At 37.8% G+C, this 24,321-nt stretch overlaps 2 protein-coding genes across 3 annotated transcripts; one reads left to right on the top strand and one right to left on the bottom strand.

Annotated features, from left to right (window-relative positions):
* LOC18776024 (26S proteasome non-ATPase regulatory subunit 14 homolog) lies at positions 5,087-13,892 on the top strand. 2 transcript variants are annotated; one of them, XM_020563514.1, is made up of 6 exons: positions 5,087-5,826; positions 6,211-6,388; positions 6,821-6,902; positions 7,505-7,573; positions 12,783-12,950; positions 13,525-13,892. In XM_020563514.1, exons 2-6 carry the CDS (start codon positions 6,237-6,239, stop codon positions 13,717-13,719), a joined length of 666 nt encoding a protein of 221 aa, XP_020419103.1. In that variant the 5' UTR covers positions 5,087-5,826; positions 6,211-6,236; the 3' UTR covers positions 13,720-13,892. The 2 variants fall into 2 exon arrangements, with proteins under 2 accessions (XP_020419103.1, XP_020419102.1); XM_020563513.1 differs by lacking the exon at positions 5,087-5,826 and having other exon boundaries at positions 5,835-6,388.
* On the bottom strand, positions 18,073-24,081 carry LOC18777073 (acetylornithine deacetylase). The gene is made up of 10 exons (XM_007209088.2): positions 23,485-24,081; positions 22,152-22,396; positions 21,949-22,057; positions 20,588-20,726; positions 20,450-20,507; positions 20,256-20,273; positions 20,027-20,149; positions 19,537-19,690; positions 19,401-19,434; positions 18,073-18,645 (listed from the first exon to the last, which is right to left on the bottom strand). The coding sequence occupies exons 1-10, from the start codon at positions 23,815-23,817 to the stop codon at positions 18,542-18,544; spliced, it is 1,317 nt and encodes a 438-aa protein (XP_007209150.1). The 5' UTR covers positions 23,818-24,081; the 3' UTR covers positions 18,073-18,541.

The raw sequence follows: 24,321 nt of genomic DNA, 5'->3' as shown, positions 1-24,321 counted from the left end.
CGTCCTGTCATTAACTTCTTTTTAATATTCTGGTTGTGGTTTGTTTGGCAACTTAAACATGGAACTTATCAATAATATACTATCGCTAATTTTCAAAAAGAAAAAAGAAAAAAAGAAGGAACATATTAAATGATGAGCAGGAAAAATCAGGGAAATTAGGGAGATGCTCGAGTTTAAGTTCAGCTAAAAGAGTCGTCATTTTGCAAATTCAATTGTGTAGAATTTGTTTTCAAAATAGTTTATGTCATTTACAAAATTCAATATACATAAATCCAAACAATGAAATGATTAATTGTTAGAAATTTAAACGCTGGAGATTTAAATTTTGTTGTTTAAGAATTCTATGCAATTTTCAATTCCTTCATCCAAACAGAAGGGGAAAGAATGGAAAGAGAATCTCTAGACCTCATTTAAATGGGAAGATGATGATGTGATATAGAAAGATGACAATTTCACTAATAAACTCATTTTAGCACGACATAATATACAAAAGCCCTTATAAAGCTTATTTGGAGTGAAAAATCCAAAACTAGCCACTTATTATTTTCTAATTGGTTCTCTATATTTTAGTATAAATGTCATGTTAAAGTGGGTTTTTGAATAAAAATCTCTAGAAAGAATATGGATGAAATACCAAATTTGTCCTTTAGAGATGGTGAAAAGAGTATGAATGGACATTTAGAAGGCAAGGACATTATGGTGAGTTCAAAAATACTCTGATAGCATAGCAGAGGTGTTTCCTTTTCCGTTTTGGTTTCTTTGCGGACACGCTAGATAGATAGCTTACATATTTCTTGTTAGAATTCTCTGTTTGTATATGTATTTTCAGATTAGGAAGAGGTGTATATTCTGGAGATTTTAGTTAGAGAGAATGAAGAGAAATGGGGAAGGCACTGTTCTATTGAATTCTTACAATCTGCAGCTTACATAGTGTGTCTGACAGAGAGAGAAATGTGATTCTCTCCTAACAAAATTACAACTGTCACCCTATTAGGTGCTTACACGTGTCATACCAAATCTAAGCTAGAGAATCCACCTAGACTATGATCTAATGGTTCTCATTACATCATTTAAAATAGACTTAACAGAAAATAGAAAATGACTTCAGCTCTAAGAAATCTGTAGAAGGATTATATTTCAACACTCCCTTCTAATCCTTTAGCTGATTTCACTCCAAGCAAGCTTCTCAACCTCACAAACCGATCCTTAGGCAGAGCCTTAGTCAAAATGTCTGCTATCTGATCTTCTGTCTTGCAGTACACCAGTTCAATTTCTTTTGCTTGAATGGCTTCCCTTATAAAATGAAATTTCCTGCTGATGTGTCTTGTCTTTTGGTGATGAACTGGATTCCTTGCCACTGCAATTGCAGAGGTGTTGTCACATAGAATTGGAGTCCCTTCTACCTGTTCTTCACCAAAATCTTCAAGCACAAATATGGGCCACTTAGCTTGTGAAGTTGCTTCTGCAGCACTCACATACTCAGCTTCGGCTGTAGATAAAGCAACTGTGTTTTGCTTGATGGAAGCCCAAGAGAACATGCCTGAGCCTAGTGTGAAGGCATATCCTGAGGTGCTCCTCATATCATCCTCACTCCCAGCCCAGTCACTGTCACAATACCCAATTAGAGTAGCTGTTTTCCCCTTTGCAAACTCAATTCCAAAATCTAATGTGCCTTGTATGTATCTCAGCACCCTTTTAGCAGTTCCCATGTGTTTCTTTGAGGGATTGTGCATAAACCTAGCAAGCAAGCTAGATGCAAACATGACATCTGGTCTTGTGGCAGTCAGATAAAGCAGACTTCCTACAATCTGTCTGAATTCATTTTCATCTGCTGCTTCACTTCCATCTTCTCTACACAATTTCTCATTCACCACTAATGGAATTGCCACTGACTTGCAGTCTCTCATTCCAAACTTCTCAAGAATTTTCATGGCATATTTCTTTTGATGAATGAAAATATGCTTATCAGTTTGTTCCACTCCCATGCCAAGAAAATGGTGCAACAGACCCAAGTCTGTCATCTCATATTGTTGCATCATATCTTGTTTAAACTCTTCAAGCATTTTAGGATAGCTTCCAGTATATATAATGTCATCTACATAGAGTGAGACAATGATAATACCTGAGGTGTCACTTGTTTTGATATAGAGAGTAGCTTCACTTAAGCTCTTCTTAAAACCTGCAGTGTTGAAATAGGCATCTATTTCATCATACCAGGCCCTTGGGGCTTGTTTCAGTCCATATAGAGCCTTGTTCAACCTGTACACCTTGGTTTCCTTGCTCTCTTGAACATATCCTTGAGGTTGTTCAACATAAACTTCCTCCTTTAGGATGCCATTGAGAAAGGCAGACTTCACATCCAGTTGAAATAGGTTCCATTCCTTTTGTGCTGCAAAGGCTATCAAGGTTCTGATGGTGTCAAGTCTTGTCACAGGGGCAAATGTCTCATTATAGTCGATTCCAGGCTTCTGTGAATAGCCTTTAGCCACAAGCCTAGCTTTATTCTTCTGCACAGTACCATCTAGGTTCAGTTTGACCTTGTAGACCCACTTAACACCAATTACTGGTTTGTCAAATGGCCTGTCAACTAATTTCCATGTATTGTTCTTCTCAATCATCTCGAATTCAGCCTCCATTGCACTTCTCCATGATTCATCCAAATCTGCTTCTTCAAAGCTGTCAGGTTCTACAATGCACATGTTGCATTGTGTCATGATGTCATTAATACTCCTCCACTTGTGAGGTGTGTGATCAAACCTTTGAGTCTCATCAAGCATTTCTTCCCCTTGAGGTGCAATTTCTTCTTCCATCTGCATTTGAGTATCCAAAAACTGAGATTGTTCATCTAATACCCTCTGTTCAGTTTCTGCAGTACCTTGATTTCCATCTGGCATAGGCATTCTCACATCTGCATTGCTAGGATTCTCCCATTTCCATGAGGCTTCTTCATCAAAATAGACATCCCTAGACAAGATAATCTTTCTAGTCTTAGGATCATACAGTCTATAGCCTTTTTCACACAATCCATAGCCCACAAAAATGCATTTGTGACTGTTTTCTTCCAACTTGTGTCTCAAAACAGAAGGAATAAGCACATGACATAGGCATCCAAACACTTTCAAGTGTGCAATACCTGGCTTTCTTCCTGTGTAGGCCTCAAATGGTGTCATTTTCTTAAGAGACTTAGAAGGACACCTGTTGAGAAGGTAGACTGCTGTATGAACAGCTTCTGCCCAAAACTCATATGGAAGACTCTTTTCATGTAGCATAGACTTTGCCATCTCAATTACAGTCCTGTTCTTCCTCTCAACAACTCCATTTTGCTGAGGGGAATATGCTACAGTCAGCTGCCTTTGTATTCCAGCCTCATTGCAGTATGCAAGAAATTCATTTGACATGAATTCTCCACCTCTGTCACTTCTAAGTGATTTCACCTTGTGTCCACTCTGCAATTCTGTCATTGCTTTGAACTTCTTGAAACATTCAAAAGCATTAGATTTATTTCTGAGAAAATAAACCCAAGCCATTCTTGTATAGTCATCAATGAATAACAGGAAATATCTGTTTTCTGACATTGATGCAATCTGCATTGGACCACAGATGTCAGTGTGAACTAATTCAAGTGGAAACTGAGCTCTCCAAGTAGATTATGCAGGAAATGAGTCTCTATGCTGCTTTCCCAGCTTGCAGCCTTCACAAACTGCAAAATCCTTCTCCAGACTAGGCAGTCCATGAACCATGTCTTGATTTGCCAGCATCCTGATGCTTTGATCATAAGATGGCCCAGCCTTTTATGCCAAGTCTGCAAACTGTGAGTCACACTTGCTCTCAGCACCAACTGAGTAGCAGGTACCATTGTGAGAGAGAAACACCTATTGCTAGTCATTGGAACCTTAGCTATAGGATTTTGCAGTGACCAATCATCAAAAATTGTCACCATTCCCTTTCCAAATACTAAACAATACCCATGTTCCATCATCTGACCAACACTGAGCAAGTTCTCTTCTAAACCAGGCACCAACATCACTTCTTGAATGTGTTTTCTGCCTATCTTGGTTTCTATCACAAGTGTGCCTTTTCCTGCAACTTGAACTGTCTCTCCAGTCCCCATTTTCACCTTGGAAGTTACATCCCTTCGAATATCTATCAGTAGCCTTTCATCTCCAGTCATGTGGTTACTACAACCACTGTCCACATACCAAGAATTGTTCAATTTCACACCTGTCACGGCATTGCATGCATAAAACAATGTTCCAGTTACTTCAACCTGATTGGCATAATTCACCTTCTGCACAGGTTGATTTCCATGGCAATTTCTAACCATGTGACCAAACTTTCCACATCCTCTGCATTTTGGTTTTCCTTCAAACCAGCACTTGCCATAGTGCAGTTTTTCACAGTGCTTGCAAGGTGTTTTAGTTCCATCATTTGATGCATTTGGTTTGGGATTAGAATTGGACTTGTTATTCCAATTCTTCCCATTTTCCTTCCAGTTCCTCTGAGACTTGTTACCTCCAGAAGAACTTCTATTCTTAGAGCTTTTACTCTCTATGTTCAGGCTAGTAAAAGCCTTTTCTGTGGAATTTTCAGTGTGCCTATCCAATCTGAGCTCAAAGTTCTTGAGAGACGCAACCACTTCTTGAATTTCAAGAGTGTCAAGATCCTTTGAATGCTCAATCACAGAACATATAGAGTCATAAGATCTAGGCAAGCTACTGCACAACTCTTTCTCTAGGTAACTCTTCACCATAACTTTTCATTTGATTAATTAGATCAAACAGTTTAGCAACATAACCAGAGAATGACTCACTATCCTTCATACGAGTGTATTCAAACTCTCTACGTAAGCCTTGTAGCTTCACACTTCGTACCTGTTTATCGCCTCTAAACTCCTGCTTCAGAATATCCCATGCACCTTTTGAGGTTTCTTCATTCACTATTCTGGAAAAAATTTGGTCTGAGACTGCACCTTGGATCAGTCCAAGTGCACGAGCATCTTTCATCAAAGTCTCAGCCGATGTAGACTTCTCTTCTTCAGCAGCTTTAGATCCTTCTTCCTCTCATTTTTCCTTCTTTGGATCTGAAGCATCAAAACCATTTTCAACCAAATCCCACAGTCCATGAGATTTCAGAATGGTCTTCATTCGAATGCTCCAAAACTCATAGTTTTCTCCATTGAAAACTGGTGTACGAAGCTCAGAAGAGCTTGATCCTGCCATGTTAGACATCAGACGCAGCTAGAAAAGCTTCGTGAAATTTTGAGTGAGCTCAACGTCAGCTCAGCTAAACACCAGCTCGATTCTCACAGATTCACGCCCAACAAACAATCGAACCTGGCTCTGAGGCCATGTTAGAATTCTCTGTTTGTATATGTATTTTCAGATTAGGAAGAGGTGTATATTCTGGAGATTTTAGTTAGAGAGAATGAAGAGAAATGAGGAAGGCACTGTTCTATTGAATTCTTACAATCTGCAGCTTACATAGTGTGTCTGACAGAGAGAGAAATGTGATTCTCTCCTAACAGAATTACAACTGTCACCCTATTAGGTGCTTACACGTGTCATACCAAATCTAAGCTAGAGAATCCACCTAGACTATGATCTAATGGTTCTCATTACATCATTTAAAATAGACTTAGCAGAAAATAGAAAATGACTTCAGCTCTAAGAAATCTGTAGAAGGATTATATTTCAACATTTCTAATATAGTTTGGGGCTGAGAGAGAGAGAGAGAGAGAGAGTGAGTGAGTGAGTGATGTTTCGGACAATTTTCGACGCCAATGCCGGAGAGGGTTTGGGCCAGCCAACTCCTGATTCCTCAGAGAAGGTCAACATCTCCCTAGTCTCCCTTCTCAAAATGCTCAATCACGATAGGCTTCCCAACTTTCTGGTTTAGGGTTTTTACATTGTTTTCTTAGCTGCTTACATTCGGTTTATCTATGGGTTGGACTTCAAAACCATAACTAAGTTATTGTTGCCTTTATGAAATGAATCTTATCCAAATATTGCCTTACTTACAGATACTAACTAGGGTTTCTGGGAGGATTTTGAGTTGCCCTGATTCTGATGATTGGATTGGACCCCTTTTTTTTTTTTTTTTTTTTTTTTTTTTTTTTTTTTTTCTATTGTTGTTGTTTTTCCTTTCATGCCTATGCAATTTAATTTTTGTTCACAACTCAGTACTCATTCTAGCAATTTTGATCATTAATAGGGAGAGCCGGGGTCCCTTTGGAGGTCATGGGCTTGTTGCTCGGAAGCTTCCCCGACGAATACACAACTCATGTTGTGGACGTCGTTGCGATGCCGCAGCGTGGTACTGGTGTCAGTGTCGAGGCCATAGATCATGTCTTCCAGACTGATATGCTCGATATGCGTAAGCAAACTCAACGGTCGCTACTCCTCTTCTTTCACTTTGATTAAACCAACTAAATTTGTAGCTGTTAGGGTAGTTGTGTACTCGATTGCATCTCTTTAAAACCTAAATTTATAATTTATAATTCATCATACATTATTCCTTATGGTATTCACATTAGCTTGCCCTGATATTAATATGTGATTCCTACTAGTGTCCCTTGCATAATTCACATTCAATTGAAAGATGATAAAATTACATTCAATACTTTCATTTTATTTTTAGTGTCATAGTTTCCTCTCCATGTTACCCATCTGTGTTCTTATAATGTTAATGTATGCTGCACACCTTCATTCTTACTATCCTAACAGATGATACTTGTACGTGATCTTTTTATTTTTGTCATGCTTCTCCATGTTGCTCTGTCTTGTTCTTGTCGTAATTTATCTTCTTTTGACTGAAATTGCAGACATGAGATGGTCGTAGGCTGGTACCATTCGCATCCTGGATTTGGCTGTTGGTTATATGGCGTGGACATGACTACGCAACAGGTTGTGCTTTTTTTATCAAAAAATTCCAATTTTCCTGCTTCTCATGTAGCACAAGTTTACTCTTTGTTTTTTTGGTTTAAAACAAAAGAAATCTCTGTATTGTATAAATTTCTAGCTATGCATTGACTGTTCATTACCAGCTTCTCTCTATTCTATATGTCGTTTTTAATTTTGTCTCTATTCTAGCCATGCATGGACTGTGCATTACCAGCTTCTGACGGCTTTGTTAAAAAATCGTTGCTGCTTTTAGAACTCTTTTCCCTTGACATCTTGTCCATGTTGCTTGATCACCTCAGCCTACTCTACTCTCGTTCTTTTCTTGTGTGTCCCCCAAATGTGGCAACAACCTCTAGACCCAAAGTTCACTAGGTCCTATTCCAAATTTTTACCTTTCAAGGGAGTATTGTTACCCCATTGATGTGCAAAAATTCCATGTTGTTCCTCTGCCTATCACCCAAGATTGGGTCTTCTGTAGGGAAGCATTTATTGACTCTTCTCAATTTGTTTATGTTCTACTTCTGTTGATGATACCCTTGACTGGAATTTTTTTAATGCATCATTGGTTAGCATACTTATGTTCTTATACCGGTAATCTTTTGCAGGGATTTGAAGCCTTAAATCGACGTGCTGTGGCTGTGGTGGTGGACCCCATTCAGAGTGTCAAGGGTAAGGTGGTTATCGATGCTTTCCGCCTTATTAACCCAAATACTGTGATGCTTGGCCAAGAAGCACATCCAATCTTGGCCATCTTAACAAACCATCCTTGATAGATGAATACATTAGCTTAGTATTGTTAGAATACCCACGTGCTATTCACGTGTTAGTTTGTTAAGCATTGGCTGTTAGTTACAATTGTATATAAGCTGAACTATGCATTGTAATATTGATTCAGTGAATAATCATACAGAAATTCTTAATACATTCTCTCTGTTTCTCAGTCTTCTTCTTCCCTTATTTTCCAAATCTCTCTTCTGTTATCATGGTATCAGCGCCCATGGTGGTGATCCAGATCTGCTATTCCGCTTCTCTCTCTTCGCTTCCTTCCTCTGTCTTGTTCTTCTCTCTCTGCAATTCCTAATTCTCAGCTTTCTCCGATTTCTCAGATTTCTCAGTTTTTCATTTCTTCGAATCCACATTTTTTCTAAAACCCTAATTTCTTCATGGCTTCTTCTTCTTTTCTCAAAATTGAGAGTCTTCTTGGCCTCCTTACAATTCGTCTTGCTGATGATAACTTCTTGAAGTGGAGTTATCAGATTGAATCTGTGCTTCAAGGCTACGAGCTTTTTGGGCATTTCGATGGTTCTTCGATTACACCTCCTAAATTCGCCATTGTTGATGAGGAAGGCGAAACTTCTGAGCTTACCACTGCTTATAAGGAGTGGATTCGTACTGATAAGGCACTTTTGAGTTTACTCATTGCTTCTCTGTCTGACGAGGCGCTTGAATACGTCATTGGCTGCAAAACGGCTCGCGATGCTTGGATTAATCTCTCTGATCGCTATGCTTCAGTTTCTCGCGCTCGGATCAACCATCTCAAAACTGAGTTGCAAACTGCGCAGAAAGGTGGAGATTCCATCGAGCGATTCTTGCTTCGTCTCAAACATCTTCGAGATCAACTGAATGCTGCTGGTATCAAGATTTCTGATGATGATTTCGTTATTACTGCTTTGAATGGCTTACCTCCTGAATATGACATAATCAAGACTGTCTTGATTGCACGCGATACTCCTTTGTCTCTCAAGGATTTCAGAGCACAGCTTCTTGCTGCAGAACAAACTGCGGAGGCTCGTATTGTTCATCATACTGCGTTATATGCGGTTAATTCCTCTTGTGCTCAAGGTTCCTCTGTGTCATCTGGACAGGGTATTTTACGTACACCTTCTCAGCCTTTGCCACATGTTCAGTCTTTTGGTGGTCAGCAAAGTTTTTTTTCTCGTGCCTCTGGTTCTCGAGGTTTTTCTGCACATACCTCTGGTCATGGAAGGTTTAATGGTGGTCGCCATGCCTCTTCTCAGTTTCGGGGCGGTAGTACTTCTGGTTTTCCTGGAGGTTCTCCTTCCTATCGATCTCATGTGGTGCCTGAGTGTCAAATTTGTAGCAAGCGTGGACATACAGCTGCTAATTGCTATTTTCGTCATGCCAATGCCAATTCCTCTTCTTCTACTCCTAATGTTGTTGAATGCCAAATCTGTGGCAAACGTGGACATGGTGCACTTGATTGTTTCCACAGGTCAAACTACTCATTTCAGGGCCACGCACCTCCTTCTTCTCTGACTGCTATGACTGCTCAGACTTCTTTCTCTCCTGAGCATGTCTGGATTGCTGATAGTGGTGCTTCTCATCATATGGTTGGCGATTCCTCTCGATTGGATCATGTGACTCCTTGTAATGTTGATGAGAATGTTACTGTTGGCAATGGGGCAGGTTTGACTATTCAGAATCTTGGCACTGCTACTATTTCTTGTGCCCAATCTCCTTCACTACATCTTCCGTCTGTTTTGCATGTTCCTAAGCTCAAAGCGAATCTATTATCCGTCCATCAATTGTGTAAAGACAATAATTGTTTTATCACATTTGACGTCTCTGGCTTTTATATACAGGACAAGGTAACCAAGGCAATTCTTCTTCAAGGCAAGAGTAATCAAGGTTTATATTCCATTCCTTTTTCTGCTTCTCAAAGATCTCGAGGTGTTTCTTCTATTTCTTCGGCTCCAGTTGCATATCTTGGACAACATGTCAACGTCTCTATCTGGCATCAAAGGTTAGGACATCCAACAAATACCGTTGTGCAAAGAATGCTTCAAGATTCTGCTTTATCTGTTTCTATTGATAGTTCTCAAGCATTATGTACTGCTTGTTTACATGGTAAAATGCACAAGCTGTCTTTTCCTAAGGATCATGTTAAGTCTACTGTTCCCTTTCAGAGGATACACAGTGATGTATGGGGTCCTTCCCGACAAAAATCCATAGATGGTTTTAGATACTATGTTAGTTTCATTGATGAGTGTACTGGTTACTTGTGGCTTTATCCACTGTTTAATAAATCTGGAGTGTTTGAAGAGTTTCTCAAGTTCTATGCTCTTGTCACTAATCAGTTTAAAGCTACTATTCAGTATTTTCAAAGTGATGGGGGTGGTGAGTTCATTAGTAGGCAATTTTCTTCTTTTTTGGATTCAAAAGGGATAATTCATCGGGTCTCTTGTCCATACACCCCTCAGCAAAATGGTTTGGCAGAGAGGAAGAATCGCCATATTATTGAAACTGCTCTTACTTTACTTGTTGCTTCTGCTCTTCCTGATCAGTTCTGGTTTCATTCGGTTGCTCATGCTGCTTATCTCATCAATCTTATGCCTAGTTCGGTTTTAAGATACCAGTCTCCTTTTCAAAGCTTGTATGGCAAGGCTCCTGATATCAAGTCTCTTAGGATTTTTGGTACTGCAGTTTACCCATATATCAGACCTTATAATGAACATAAGCTTCAGCCAAGAACAGCTCAATGTGTTTTTGTGGGATATTCTCCAGGTTATAAAGGGGTCATTTGTTACAATAGATCCACCTCAAGGTTTGTTGTTTCCAGACATGTCATTCATGATGAATCTGTTTTTCCTTTTAAGTCTCATTCCATCTCAGCAGATTCCGTTCCAGTTTCATGCTCTTCCAAGCCCCAGTTTTTACCAGTTTGTGTTTCACTTCCTCCATGTATACATGCTTTAAATCCTAGTGCTATATCCGGTTCTGTATCTCCTCCACCTGTTTCTTCACAAAATCATAGCTTACAGAATGTTTCTATTCCTTCTTTAGAATCTCCTGAGAATCCTGCTTTGTCTTCCAGTGATTCTGTCTTATCTGTGATTAATGATCAGCAACTACAAGTTCTCTTGCCTGTCTCCCCTGTTGTCTCTAGTTCTGTGTCTCCTCCTTTTAACACTCATACTATGCAGACTAGATCAAAGGCAGGTATTGTTAAGTCTAAACAGTTTGAAGATTATCAGTGTTATTATACCACTCTTCCTGTTATACATGATGTTATTGAACCAGCCACTTATAAGGTTGCTTCTCAATCTGTTCTTTGGATTCAAGCTATGAAGGACGAAATTGAGGCATTACATGCTCAGGGTACTTGGGAGTTAGTTCCTAAGCCAGTTCATAAAAATATTGTCGGATGTCGATGGGTATATCGAATTAAGAAAAACTCAGATGGTACTTTGGCTAGATATAAGGCCAGATTAGTTGCCCAAGGCTTTAGCCAAGCTCCTGGACTGGATTTCAGTGAAACTTTTAGCCCTGTGGTCAGACACACCACAGTAAGGTTGATATTAAGTATTGCAGCGATGAATCGATGGTCACTTCGTCAACTTGATGTTAAGAACGCGTTTTTACACGGTGATCTTGAGGAAGAAGTCTATATGCGTCAGCCACAAGGTTTTGAGGATCCAACACATCTCAGTTATGTTTGCAAGTTACGAAAGTCTCTTTATGGTCTTAGGCAAGCTCCAAGGGCTTGGAATGCCAAATTCACAGGTTATCTTCCAGCCATTGGTTTTGCATCATCTCATTCTGACCCTAGCTTATTTGTGAAGCATCTAGGTTCAGATATTGTGATCCTTCTCTTATATGTGGATGATATAATATTGACTGGTTCAAAGGTGGCTTTGGTGCAAGAAGTTGTTGATGAGTTAAGCTCAGCTTTTGATATGAAAGATATGGGGAAGTTGAAATATTTCTTAGGATTACAGATTTCTTATAATACAGCTGGAGATATTTTTGTTAACCAGGCTAAATATGCAAAAGATTTGCTTGCTAAGGCTGGTCTGAGTTCATGCCGATCTTGTCCTACCCCTTGTAAACCACATGGTCAATTGTTACAGACTGAAGGTGATGCTTTGGCTGATCCTACAATCTACAGAAGCATTGTTGGTGCATTACAGTATTTAACATTTACCAGACCTGAAATCTCTTATGCTGTTAACACAGTATGTCAGTTTATGACAACTCCTTCAGAGCTACATTTTCAGTTAGTTAAGAGGATTTTACGCTATCTTCAAGGTACCTTGGATCATGGACTTACCTTTACTAGTGGTGCTTGGGAACTTAATGCCTACAGTGATGCAGATTGGGCAGCAGATATTAACACTAGACGATCCACCACTGGTTTTGTGGCTTTCTTAGGCCATAATCCTATCTCTTGGCAATCTAAGAAACAGAACTCAGTCTCCAGGAGTTCAACCGAAGCAGAATACAGAGCATTAGCTCATACAGCAGCAGATTTGGCATGGATCAGACAAGTTTTGCTTGATTTGAAAGTGTTTCTCCCTCAGCCTCCTACTATACATTGTGACAACCTTTCTGCTCTAGCATTGAGTTCTAATCCTGTATATCACTCACGGATTAAACATCTTGATATAGACTTTCATTTTGTTAGAGAAAGAGTACAAAGAAGAGATCTCTCCATGCAGTATATTCCAACAGATGAACAGGTTGCAGACATATTTACAAAAGGGTTACACAGTCCACTCTTCACAAAGCATTGTGGTAATTTGCGGCTTGGGAACCCAGCTGGATTTGAGGGGGAATGATAGATGAATACATTAGCTTAGTATTGTTAGAATACCCACGTGCTATTCACGTGTTAGTTTGTTAAGCATTGGCTGTTAGTTACAATTGTATATAAGCTGAACTATGCATTGTAATATTGATTCAGTGAATAATCATACAGAAATTCTTAATACATTCTCTCTGTTTCTCAGTCTTCTTCTTCCCTTATTTTCCAAATCTCTCTTCTGTTATCAATCCTGTCAAGTGAGTTTCTCAACAAGTAAATTTTAAACCTTTTTCTTTGCAATTAAATTTTTTGACCGCTTATGTAATTTCCTTCTTCAGGCATTGATCCATGGGTTAAACCGGAATTATTACTCCCTAGCAGTAAATTTCAGGATGAATGGAGTTGAGGAGAAAATGTTGCTTAACCTTCATAAGAAGAAATGGACTGATGGGCTGACGATGAGGCAATTTGATGCTCATTCAAAAACAAGCGAGCAGACTCTTCAGGTAAGACAAGGTTTCATGAAGCCCCCGTTATGGTTATTCTTGTTTAGTTCGGCATGTATAGCTGAAGGAAATATTAGTTACATTTTTCAATATAGAAGCATGTTTCCTCTTTGGCTTCGCGTATGCTTCACTTTCTTTCTGGATCATTAGGAGGTTATCGCTGGTTATGGTTAAGTGTGGAGGTTGACAGGGGGCAGAGTTCTAAGCAAAGTAATTCTAGGCCAGCACAGACCTGAAATTTTGTTGTAACGGATTTCTTGCGCTAAACTGCTCATAGGAAAAATTATGCTATTTTGAAACCTTGAAATCTGATTTTGATTGATAGGCAGGTCTCAATGTTCTATCACTGTCCATAAACTCTAATGATTTTATAAAAACTGCTTAAGAATAGTTATAATTTTGTGACCAAATGAAAACTAAATTTATCTAACGGAAGGAAAAATAGGTTATATGCTGCCATTTAACAATGGGACCGTTGGAAAAAATTTCCAGCATGTTTTAGAATGTGAGCAGATTTTGATTCAGGTGTCATTTAGTGCTGAAGTCTTGATACCTTTTCATTTGGGTTTTGTAGAAGATGTCCAACTTAGCTATTAAGTACAATAATGCACTGCAAGAGGATGGCGATGCACAGCCGGAGAAGCTTGCAATTGCAAATGTGGGAAGGGCAGATGCCAAGAAACACCTGGAAGAACATGTCTACAACATGATGTCCTCAAACATAGCCCAGACCACCTTGGGAACCGTACTCGACACAGTTGCGTTCTAGAGCTCAGTGGAGGTCATGGATATCTATTGTCTGGATGTACGTAGATGTTGGCATACATTTGTTATCCAATTAACAGTAGTTGGTAATTAAACAGTGGAAGAGTTTGTTAATGCAATTAAACATTGAAATTGAAAATTGATGCAAAGCTGAAAATTAACTTGTTTGGCTACTCAATTTAGTTAATGGGATTTAATTTCTTTGTTCTTTTCTTAGTATCGTTAATATCTCTAATGGATTCATGATTATTAAACAAAACTGGACCATGCCATAAACTTACAATTTAATTCTTTCCTAGGAAGTAGGATAAAATGAAATAAAAATAGTAAATTTAGGTTTTACCCATAAAAAAACTTTCACTTTTGGAAAAAGCCAAAGTTTTTTCAAAAAAGACAGAAAAACCTCTCAACTTTCAAACAAAAGACATGCAAATGTAAAGGATTCCTTAGGAAATCAAAAAATAAATAAGGGTAATTTTGTCCATTTTGGCTTCTTTTAAAATTTTTCTCTCTCCTTTGGGCTTTTCCAAAGTCTCCCAATAAAAATTGCATGTAATGTAACCCATCAAGTCTAGGAACTTTCAGAGCTTCAATTTGGTTATGTTAAAATTGACATCTCATATGTGTGCATATGGTATATGATGAACGGATTCCGAGCCTCTGCATTTAGCTATCATGCATTTTGGTGCATTTCATCAAATCCGGTACACTTCATAACTTGTATTTAAGTTTTGTTGGCCTCATGCTACTATCAACGAGGTCTAGTCCAGTAGAAAAAAGATCGACCAGATGTCTTAAGTTTGAATTCCTACGACATCATAGTTGTGTGTGTATGAGAAATCTTCAATATTGGATACTGGAGGAGGGGGAAATCGAACCTATGATTTAATGTACAGGACTAATGCTCTTAACCACTTGAAATCTCCCGGCTCATTTCGATAATGAGCCCAAACTTAAGGGGGTGAAATATAGTTAATTCTTTTGTATATGCATCTTGCCTTGCTAGATTTGTTGTAAAATAAAGGGAAATAGTTCTAAATGCCACCCTTTTTATAATTTTAACTGAAAATACTACCTCTCCCCAAAAATTTTACAACTATCACCTATAAATATATATTTATTGTCCACTTATTGCACACATATCACTTTTGCTGAAATTTTGTTCTCTCTCTGTGTTTGGTTGCTCTCTCTCTCTCTCTCTCTCTCTCTCTCTCTCTCTCTCCCCCCCCCTATTTGCTTTCTCGCGCAGCTCTCTCTTCTGAATCGCGAAACCCTCACTCGACCCCATCTTTTAGGTATGTCTTCTGAATAGCTACTTGCAACCTTGAAGCTCTACTGGATCGCTGACCTTGAATAGGTAGTGTTGATGGTTATTTTCTTAATATCTGTGGAATTCTGTGAAATTGGTTTTATTTTGATTGCTTGGGTTTCTGTAAAATTGGTTTTGGCTTTAATTGCTTTCGGTTAGGTTTTTTGAATCTTCATGCTCATCCATTTGGGTTTTTATCAATTGCATTTAGATTATGGATATGTGAATCTTGAAACTTGGGATTTTCCATTTAATGTAGTAGATTTGTATAGTGTGATTGTGATGAATCCTTGTTCACTGCTGTGTTAGTGTTGTATTGCTGTTGTGTTCATGTTATTTTGCTGTCGTATTGCTATTATGGTGTTGTTATATTGTCATTGTATTGCCTGGTTATTATGGTTGTATTGTGTAAATGAAATGTTGTTTTATCATGGTCAGAAATGGAGACAATTGTTATTCTGGTTTGCTACAATGGAAAATGGGTAACCTTAAAGCAGATGCGCAAATATGAAAGGGGATGACTCAAAAGGCTTAATAGTTCCACGAACCAGCACGTTTGCTGAACTGTTGAATCGTATGCATCAGATTGGTAATACAAACAGTAGGGAAGCCAAGGTTTGCTTAAAGTTCTCAGTTTTGGTGGCCTCGAATGAGTGGAAACACATAAAGATTGAGTTGCAGGGTATCCCACCGGGGTTGAAAGAGGAAGGAGCATGAGGTTTTGTGGTGTCATGTTTTTGTAATTTAGGGGGGATGTGATGGTGGTGCAAGGCTTGAATTGTATATATGGAGTCCATATTGAAGGTGTGTAGGCCATATGTCTTTTAAGGGATGTATACTTCATCATTTTTCCAATTTTTAATTTATTTTTGACCAAATAATAACAAAACACAAAGTTTGATGCAGTACCTACTGCAATAGGATCGTATTGTAACTATATTGTGCTTTTATTGCTATTATATTGCCATAATAAGCATGTGTATTGTGGAGTTATTGCCACTATAATTGTTTGAACTGGACACGGATAAAGGAAACTGTATATGCACAAATGCAAACAGAGGCATCATAATTCCATTAAATCTAATTTCAAAACTTACATAATACAACAAGAGGCCACCCCATAGTTACATAATACAAAAAGAGGCCACCTCATAGTTCCATTTTACAGGTAGTTTCCACTGTATTTTACAATATCCAAAGTCATATTAAAGTGTCACAAGTTCTGTTGACACATTCGAAGTTGCATACTCTTCAAATGTGGAGACTGCAACCCATGAAATTCATGACCCTGCCCACAGTGATGTTGTCCCCATTTCCTTATGGATCCACTATTTTGCAAACTTGTGAAATAGTTTGAATCCAGTTTCCACTTGTTGTTGCTTCAACTGGGCCATTTCGTCAGATTCCTTGAATACTATAACTGCAGTGGCAAGGAACATAAATACTTTAAGCATAATATGAAGTGCAAACGTTGAGGCCCCTGTCAAATTCCACTTGCCTCAATGTTTTGATACTTGCCTTTATACAACTTTTACATATCCAAATAATGGCTTCCTACTTCATATGTAATTTCACAATAAACATATATACACAAATGTATGTGTTGTCATTCTGATATATTTCAATATCTTGAAGAATGACCTACTAGAATTTCTAAGCATTGGATGCCACAAAACAGGTAATGTAGAGACTATAAATAACACCTACAATTTCCCTTCTTTGGATGAAAAAAAAAAATAATAGGAAACACAGACTTCAATTACATAAATCGCCAAAATCATTAAAACCATAATGGAACGAGAATAAAACCATAATAAACTAGCAATACACCAGCACTAAAATGCCAATACAAAACTACTAAATTGGCAATAAGATAGCAAAAACAACACTAAAACATCAATAAAACATCAATAACAACACTAAAACAGCAACAAAACAACAGAAACAGCAACAAAACAACAGAATCCCAAATCAAATGCAAAAATCAATCCACAAACAACAAACCCATTCAATGTTTCAAACAAGGAATCATCAGAATCAGACAATTTCAAAGAAACCCCTCAACCCTAAACCAATTTTAGAGAAACCCCTAACCCTAAACCAATTTCAGAGAAACCCATAATCCAATTTTAGAGATACTCGTAAACCCTAAACCAATTTCATAGAAACCCATAAACCTTAAAACAACTTCAGAGAAACCCCTAAATCAATTCAAATTGACGATGAACAGTACCTTTTGCAGGTGAACGATGAAAGAGGAAGACCACTGCGTTAGAGAGAGAGAGAGAGAGAGAGAGAGCTACACGAGAAAGAGCTGCGCAAGAGAGGCCGAGAGCTTCCTGTGACGGTGAAATAGAGAAGAGAGAGTGAGAGTTGACCGAAGAGAGAGTGAGACCTGAACAACAGAGACAGAAAGAGCTGAGCGACAGAGAGAGTGAGGGCGCGATATAGAGAAAACAAAATTTCAGCAAAAGTGATATGTGTGCAATAAGTGGTCAATAAATATATATTTATAGGTGATAGTTGCAAATTTTTTGGAGAGAGGTGGTATTTTCAGTTAAAATTATAAGAAAGGTGGCATTTAGAGCTATTTCCCTAAAATGAATAATTAAAAGCCATGCTAGCTATGCTCTTGCTACTCCTTGTCTTGTGCGGCTAGCCATTCAATAAATTAGGAGGATATTAATATTCTCTCTTTTGCTTTGCATGATATAAGTCATTCCTCACTCTTTGGATTAACCAAATTTCTTTTCAAACATGATTATATCATGTTATACTTGGTGGCTGATTTTTTTTCTTTTCACCATTGGATACATCCAAAGATACAACTACACATGATGTAATTGATTTTTTTTTTTCCCCTAAAATAATTTAATTAGTTAGTTGTTTGAGCCTAGTTGAAATTTGACTAGTCCAAGCCCAACATCCGATAAATGGATCACCATTTGGGCCAAACCATGTTTGAGTGGCCCTGATCAATGGGGATGGCTAGAAGCCCAAAATAAGATATGTAGCTAAATAAATGTGGACTTCATATTAGCTACATAATTAATCTAAATAGTAACTTCATTTAAGTTTAATTAAATGATCCACATGAAGAGTCCATACCCTCATTATAGAATTTCACCTTCAAACATATATGAAAATAGGGATAACAATCATAAACACTTCAGATGTACACCATAAACACTCCACATGTACTCAGCTCAACGAAAAAACACAAGCCATTCACGTAACCAGAGTTTAAAATTAACATTTTGCTTATCTATGACTATTGGAAATTCTGAACAATACCTATCAGCCATGGTTCGGTAGGTATCATTTGCAATTTCTCATTATTCTCAATCTTCTACACTTCCCTTTATTTTCCCCTCGATTCTCATTCTTCTAGTCAAGACTAGTCAAGCCTTGGCACACATCAGAAAAAGGCAGTACTCATTTTTGGTGTGATTTGGTAGTATCATTGCAACTTGTTATTCTCAGTCTTCTAGTTTTCTTCTTTTCTCTTTGCTGATTCTCAGTCTTCTAGTTGAGAGATAATACTGACAAAAACCTGGTAGCCTTGGTGCATATCCGAAAAAAGGCAGTACTCATTCTTGGCATGGTATGTGGCCATCAAGCCTGTACATGCATGCAAAACGGCAAAGAATCAGAACATCATCAACTAAGATATAATAACCTACGCACTCTCAGAAACAACTGCTATGCATATCATGAGTAGTATTCTCCTCTACTTTGAAAGGTTGTGGAGAATACCTTTTTATACGACTAATCAGCTCACCTTCATGTCAGTTTTACCACTTACCCAGTATAAACAGTCATACAAATGAAGTTCGTTCTTTTTTAGCTCAGCTTCCCTTATCTTCACATCCTCTCACAATTGACAGCCACTAGGCCCAGAACTCATCTCATTTGTAATTCAAAGCTTCATCCACAAGTATATTTTTATACCAGCATCTTAAACTAACTACCATCACACCATGCACAAATAAGTATGCTTATCATGAGAAGTATTGTCCTTTACTTCGAAAGGTTGTGTGCCCTTTAACCAAGACTAACCAGGTGACCTTCATATCTGTTTACCACTTACGCAGTATAAACAGTCATACAAATTAGGTTTCCTCTTTCTCAGCTCAGTTTCCCTTATGCTCTCATCCTCTCACAATTGACAGCCAATAGGCTCAAGAACTCATCTCACTAATAATTCAAAGCTTCATACGCACAAAGTCTATTTTCTTAAACTAATTACCATCACAACATACACTAAGTAATACAACCTTTGATGCCATCATAGCATTATGGTTGTTTCTAAGTTCTAAAGTATCTATAACTTTTGTGAACTAAATCCAAAACGCCAAAAGAAATAGTATCATTACCGTAGCCAGACGTTTGAACATCAAATCCTTCATCCTAGCACACAATAAAATGATATAGTTAAGGAAAAATACAAGTGAAAGAAAAGGGAAAAAAAAAGCCTTGGAAGCAAGATTTTTTATTTATTTTTAATTGTACCTGCAGTTCTCGAATGAGAGGCAAACTTCCAGTAATTGAGTAAGGCTTTACATGCCCAACAACCTCTTCAGTAGCTTTACATAATACGTGAAAGCCACGGGAGTTGAGATCACAAGCAACTCCAGACGACGTCTCATCAAAACTTAATGTGAGGCTGTAGAGAAAAAGAAAAGTAAAACTACTTTTTTTATTTTAATAATTAGCATGCCCTAAAAGCTACTTTTTTTATTTTAATAATTAGCATGCCCTAAAAGTAAGTTTGTTTGTTTGTTTGTTTAGGAAATTGACATATCTGATGGTAGCTATTTAAAATGCAGAGAAAACAAAGGATCATCTAAGGGTAAGAGAGATTGTGAAAGCATAGGGAAAGGTTTATGGCATGCATTTGACTAATGTTAAAATTAAGAAAGCTCACATGATTGAGTAATTACATGTTAACTAAATGAATATCTTATAAGAATTACACGAGAGAGAGAGAGAGAGAGATCACCTTCCCCTTAAGTTTTCATCTGGTAGGACATACTTTGACACCGGACCTCGTGAGTCAAGCTTTCCAATGTTTTCATTAATGTCATCCACATATTCTTGAAGCTTTTCCATCACGTCCTTAACACTGTAGCAGGTTATAGTGTTTCCCAAGTTAAAAATGGAGCCCATATGAAATTTTTACAATGAAACTATAAGAGATGGAACTTAGCCAAACAAAGCAGGTTGCTTACTTGTAGAAGGGAGTTAACCTGCACCAAAAAAAAAAAAAAAAAAAAAAAAAAAGGAATTAAGAGCAACTCCTAGAAAAGAAAAAGATTAAAGACAAATCCTCTGGAGATGTCATTTCTCTTACGACCAAGAAAAGAAAAGAGATATCATTTTACCATAAAGGCCTCAAACAAAAGTCATCGAGAAGATTATACACCTGACATCTCCTGAAATTGTGCACTCTGCTGGAATTTGATTTATTCCGCCCCCAGGATCTGCAACCGGAAAAAGGTCAATGTAATGTACAAGCATTTTTCCAACATTTTCACCATAAGATTGAAACCTTAAAACTTACAACTCCATTGAGTTGGTTTCATGGTTGAAGGTGTTGCAAATCCATAGACCTCTTCCTTGGGATGGGGAGGAAAGTCTCTATAGAACCGCAACTGGATCTCTTTCAGTGCTTCCATAGCTAGCTCCAAAGGGTTAATAGCCTGCAGATATTCAACATCAGCCTCAAGAGATAAATAAGTAGAAACAGGATGTCATTTCTGCTTTGATTCTTAACTTATTGTAAAAATGCTCAATTGTCCAACTAGATACAAGTTCAGGCTCTGATTCACTTGCTCCTAACAAGTTTTTATCCTAACGAAATATAGGAGCCATTTGTGGGTCAAAGAAAATAAAATTGAGTTTGAACCAAGATAACTTTTTACCTTCTTTGGAAGTAATAAAAAAAATCATTTTAAACCATTTTAAAGCAATGATATTCATAAAAAGCCCATATAAAATCAATACTTCCCTATCCATAATAGTTTGGGCACAGCTACTGAAACCCTATATTGCACTTCATTGAAGGCATTTTCTATTATATGGAAACCATCATGCCCTCTCTTATTATTACCTGAAACCTAAGTTGTTAAACGTTCTTGCTCCTCCTAGGGTCAACAAAAAAATAACATCACTGTTTGGTATTCTGCTGACCGAGACCCCCACCAGCATACATGGTAGTGACATGGTAGCTGCAAAGTAGGCACTGGGGTATGCATCTAAGCCAATAGTAAGAAAATGCTGAACCCAAACAACAAATCCAATAACTGTATTGATCATGGAAATGATTACGATTTATAGAATGAGACAAAGGAAAGGGGTCCAACGGTCCAGATTTAGTTAAAACCGGTACTGGTACATATCATGTTTATATAAAAAAGAGTTTATCCATTCTAGTATGGATAAAATTTGTTGTTTTACTCTCCTTGAAGAGTTTATCCATTTTTAATTATTTATTTTGTTTGTCCCCCTTGCCCAGCAGCTCCAGTCCTAGGATTTGCCGAATAAGGGATAGAAGTATCTTATATTGTTTTATGTTTTATCGAGGAAATGTTTATCACGCCTTCTCTTAAGAACTCAGCCACATCCATCTAAGTAGCACCTTCAACTTTTACCAGTCAAGTTTGTCTCAACCTGTAACATTTTTCTTTGCTAACCAACTTAATACCTCAGCCACTCCAGAAGTCCCCATTTCTATTCCCAGTTATTAAAAAGAATATAGGCTTTTTCCTCACCCTCTCATATCTCGGGTAGAGATAAAAAAATATAACTACAAAACCAGTCTAACTAATTTCCATAATGTCATTGCAAAAGATGTACCTGACAATCTCCTGAAAAGAAACTGTGCACTGACAAGTCAATGAATTACACAACATAGTGCTATACCTTGTGTGCTAAACCACTGTGGAAAAGCTTCCCAGTCACATGAAGCTTCCAAGGTATCATACCACCAGTACCAACGCAAGGTTGTTTATCTGCCGTGTCAATCCAAAACCTGAGTTGAACCCCAAAAGTCATAATCATAAACATGAATCAGAAAGATGTTTCTTAGTTTTCCTTCAGTTTTACAAGAAATGCAAATTACTTACAGAGGACCTTCCCTTAGCTTACTGAGTAGCCCATCCTTCACGAGTGCATCCACACCAACACCTGAAATGGCAGAATTTTCTTCATTTGCTATAAAGACTGCAACCACAGTGGACTTCAATTTTGGCTTTGTCTCTGCGAGCCGTCTCATGAGCTCAGCTACAAGTGCAACATGGCCCAAGCAATCAGTGGTTCCACGGCCACGAAGCTTATCACCATCAATGCTCAATGAGAATGGATCAAACTCCTGCAAATACAAGAATCATATTTGATGCACAATGAATCATCACTACCTAACAAAATTGAGAAAATAAAATAATGATGATCATTTTAACTACATCCCAGTAGTGATCCATTATTTGTACACAATGCAAACGACAAAAGCAAGCTCCTGTAATGAAAGACTAAACTATCATTGCATATGGAACATTCAAAGAGCTTCAGAGCCTAAGCTGTGAAGAGAAAAAAAAAAAAAAAATTAATAGGCCACAGTTACGACATTTTATGGTTGTCTTGAACTACAGCTTACTGTCAAATTATGCAAACTGAAAGACCAAACAAGAACACAATAGAAAACAAAACATTTATCAAAGAAAATCATCGAAACTCTGGTTAAAATTCACAATTGATTTTAGATGCATCACGGTGAACTAGAAATATATCAAACATCTGATTCCAATTGAAATAAACACTAGATAAGGAGTTGGTAAGATATGGAGGAAGGATAAGCTAGCCGAAACCAAACCATAGTTATCAATGATTTGAAAAAGGTAAGGGCACACAGAAAAAATGAGAACTTCTGAATTTAATTTAGGCCAGAGACGAATAAAGGGGATTTTCAGTTCAAAACCAATGAATTTTGTCAAAAATCGTGAGTTCTTAAATTTTTTAGCCAATCGAGTTCAACCTTGAATTGGACGCATAAAATCCCAGATAGAATCAGAGAAACATAAATATTTATCTCCAAAGGGGAAACGCTAACCTGAAAAATATCAGGAGCATAAGTAAATAAAAAATAAACATTCAGAAAATACTGATGTGAATAGATAGCCATGAAACCACTAATGCAATAACCACACGAACCCAGATTAGTTTACACACAACTCGAAACAAGTAATCATCAAAATGAGGCTCCAGCTAATTTAGACAAACCCCATAACAGAAATGCCAAAAGAATCAGCATACAGGCACAATCAACAAAAATACAAATTGAATTGAACAGCTATTTATATGTTGAAGATAGACTGCCAAACTCTAATGTTCTTGAACGAATACAAGCCAACCCAAGATAACAAGAACAGAGCAAAAGCCAAAGATTAGATATAAGAAACAAACCCAGTCATTAGGATTTGCAGTGACCACGTCCATGTGACACCCCACAAAGGACAAGGTCTTCCCAGGCACAGTTCCTGGGTATTCTACAATAACGTTTCCTCTGCCAGGAAAGTAGGTTACATGGTTGATCACCAAGGGTCCACCGCCAGTGGTGGTGCTTAGGGGCAGGAGGGAATCAAGCACGTGCTTGACCGCTCGGTCCTCCTGAGGGATCAGTTCGGGTGGGTTGTTTTGGAGGTACTTGGACTCCCCAATGAGCTTGGAGAGAAGGGATATGAAGGATTCCTTGTTGAGGTCACCTAGTATTTTCTTCAGGTCGGTTGAGGAAGCCATGGCTGTGAAATGAGAAATCTTTTTTTTTTCTTTTGTGGGTTTTGGCTTTCGAAGTCGACCGGTATAAAGAGGGGGAGAGAGAGAGAGAAACAGTTGCAGGGTGGAGTGTGGCTGACGACTTGGAAAACGGCAGTGGGAATTGCAAAAGGCAGAATTACAACTTTGGTCCCACTGTTTGAGCCACTTTTCAGTTTTCGTTAATGGATAGGTTTTCTTAGGAGAGGGCCGTCACGGTCCAAATTGAATCGGTTTTATTTTAAAACCGTCGTCAAACTAATTATAATATAATAATTTAATTAGTTGAATTTTGATAATACTCATGGAGGAAACAGAATCAAACCTGTTGGCGTGACTTGTGGATATTGACTTACTTTCCTTACACACCAAGAATTGCTATTATAATTGTAATTGATTTACTTTAATTCCTGATTTCCTACTGTAAATAGATTTAGGAATTTATTATTTACTTGCCCATTCAGGTTTCGTTGTATTATAAATATGACC

Source organism: Prunus persica, chromosome G5 (genome assembly GCF_000346465.2).
Source record: "Prunus persica cultivar Lovell chromosome G5, Prunus_persica_NCBIv2, whole genome shotgun sequence".
NCBI lineage: Eukaryota > Viridiplantae > Streptophyta > Magnoliopsida > Rosales > Rosaceae > Prunus > Prunus persica.
Note: the sequence above shows the minus strand (reverse complement) of the source record. Positions and strands in the feature narration are given on the sequence as shown.

What these genes read in the sequence shown, in the direction of transcription:
- LOC18776024 (XM_020563514.1), top strand. Translation starts at nt 6,237, where the DNA reads ATGGGCTTGTTGCTCGGAAGCTTCCCCGACGAATACACAACTCATGTT. An exon ending in ATGCGTAAGCAAACTCAACG is followed by an intron (nt 6,389 to 6,820) that starts GTCGCTACTCCT and finishes CTGAAATTGCAG; the next exon opens with ACATGAGATGGTCGTAGGCT. An exon ending in CAAGCGAGCAGACTCTTCAG is followed by an intron (nt 12,951 to 13,524) that starts GTAAGACAAGGT and finishes TGGGTTTTGTAG; the next exon opens with AAGATGTCCAACTTAGCTAT.
- LOC18777073 (XM_007209088.2), bottom strand. Translation starts at nt 23,817, where the DNA reads ATGGCTTCCTCAACCGACCTGAAGAAAATACTAGGTGACCTCAACAAG. An exon ending in ACAGTGGTTTAGCACACAAG is followed by an intron (nt 20,727 to 21,948) that starts GTATAGCACTAT and finishes GAATATCTGCAG; the next exon opens with GCTATTAACCCTTTGGAGCT. An exon ending in TGTTCAAACGTCTGGCTACG is followed by an intron (nt 18,646 to 19,400) that starts GTAATGATACTA and finishes ATGCATGTACAG; the next exon opens with GCTTGATGGCCACATACCAT.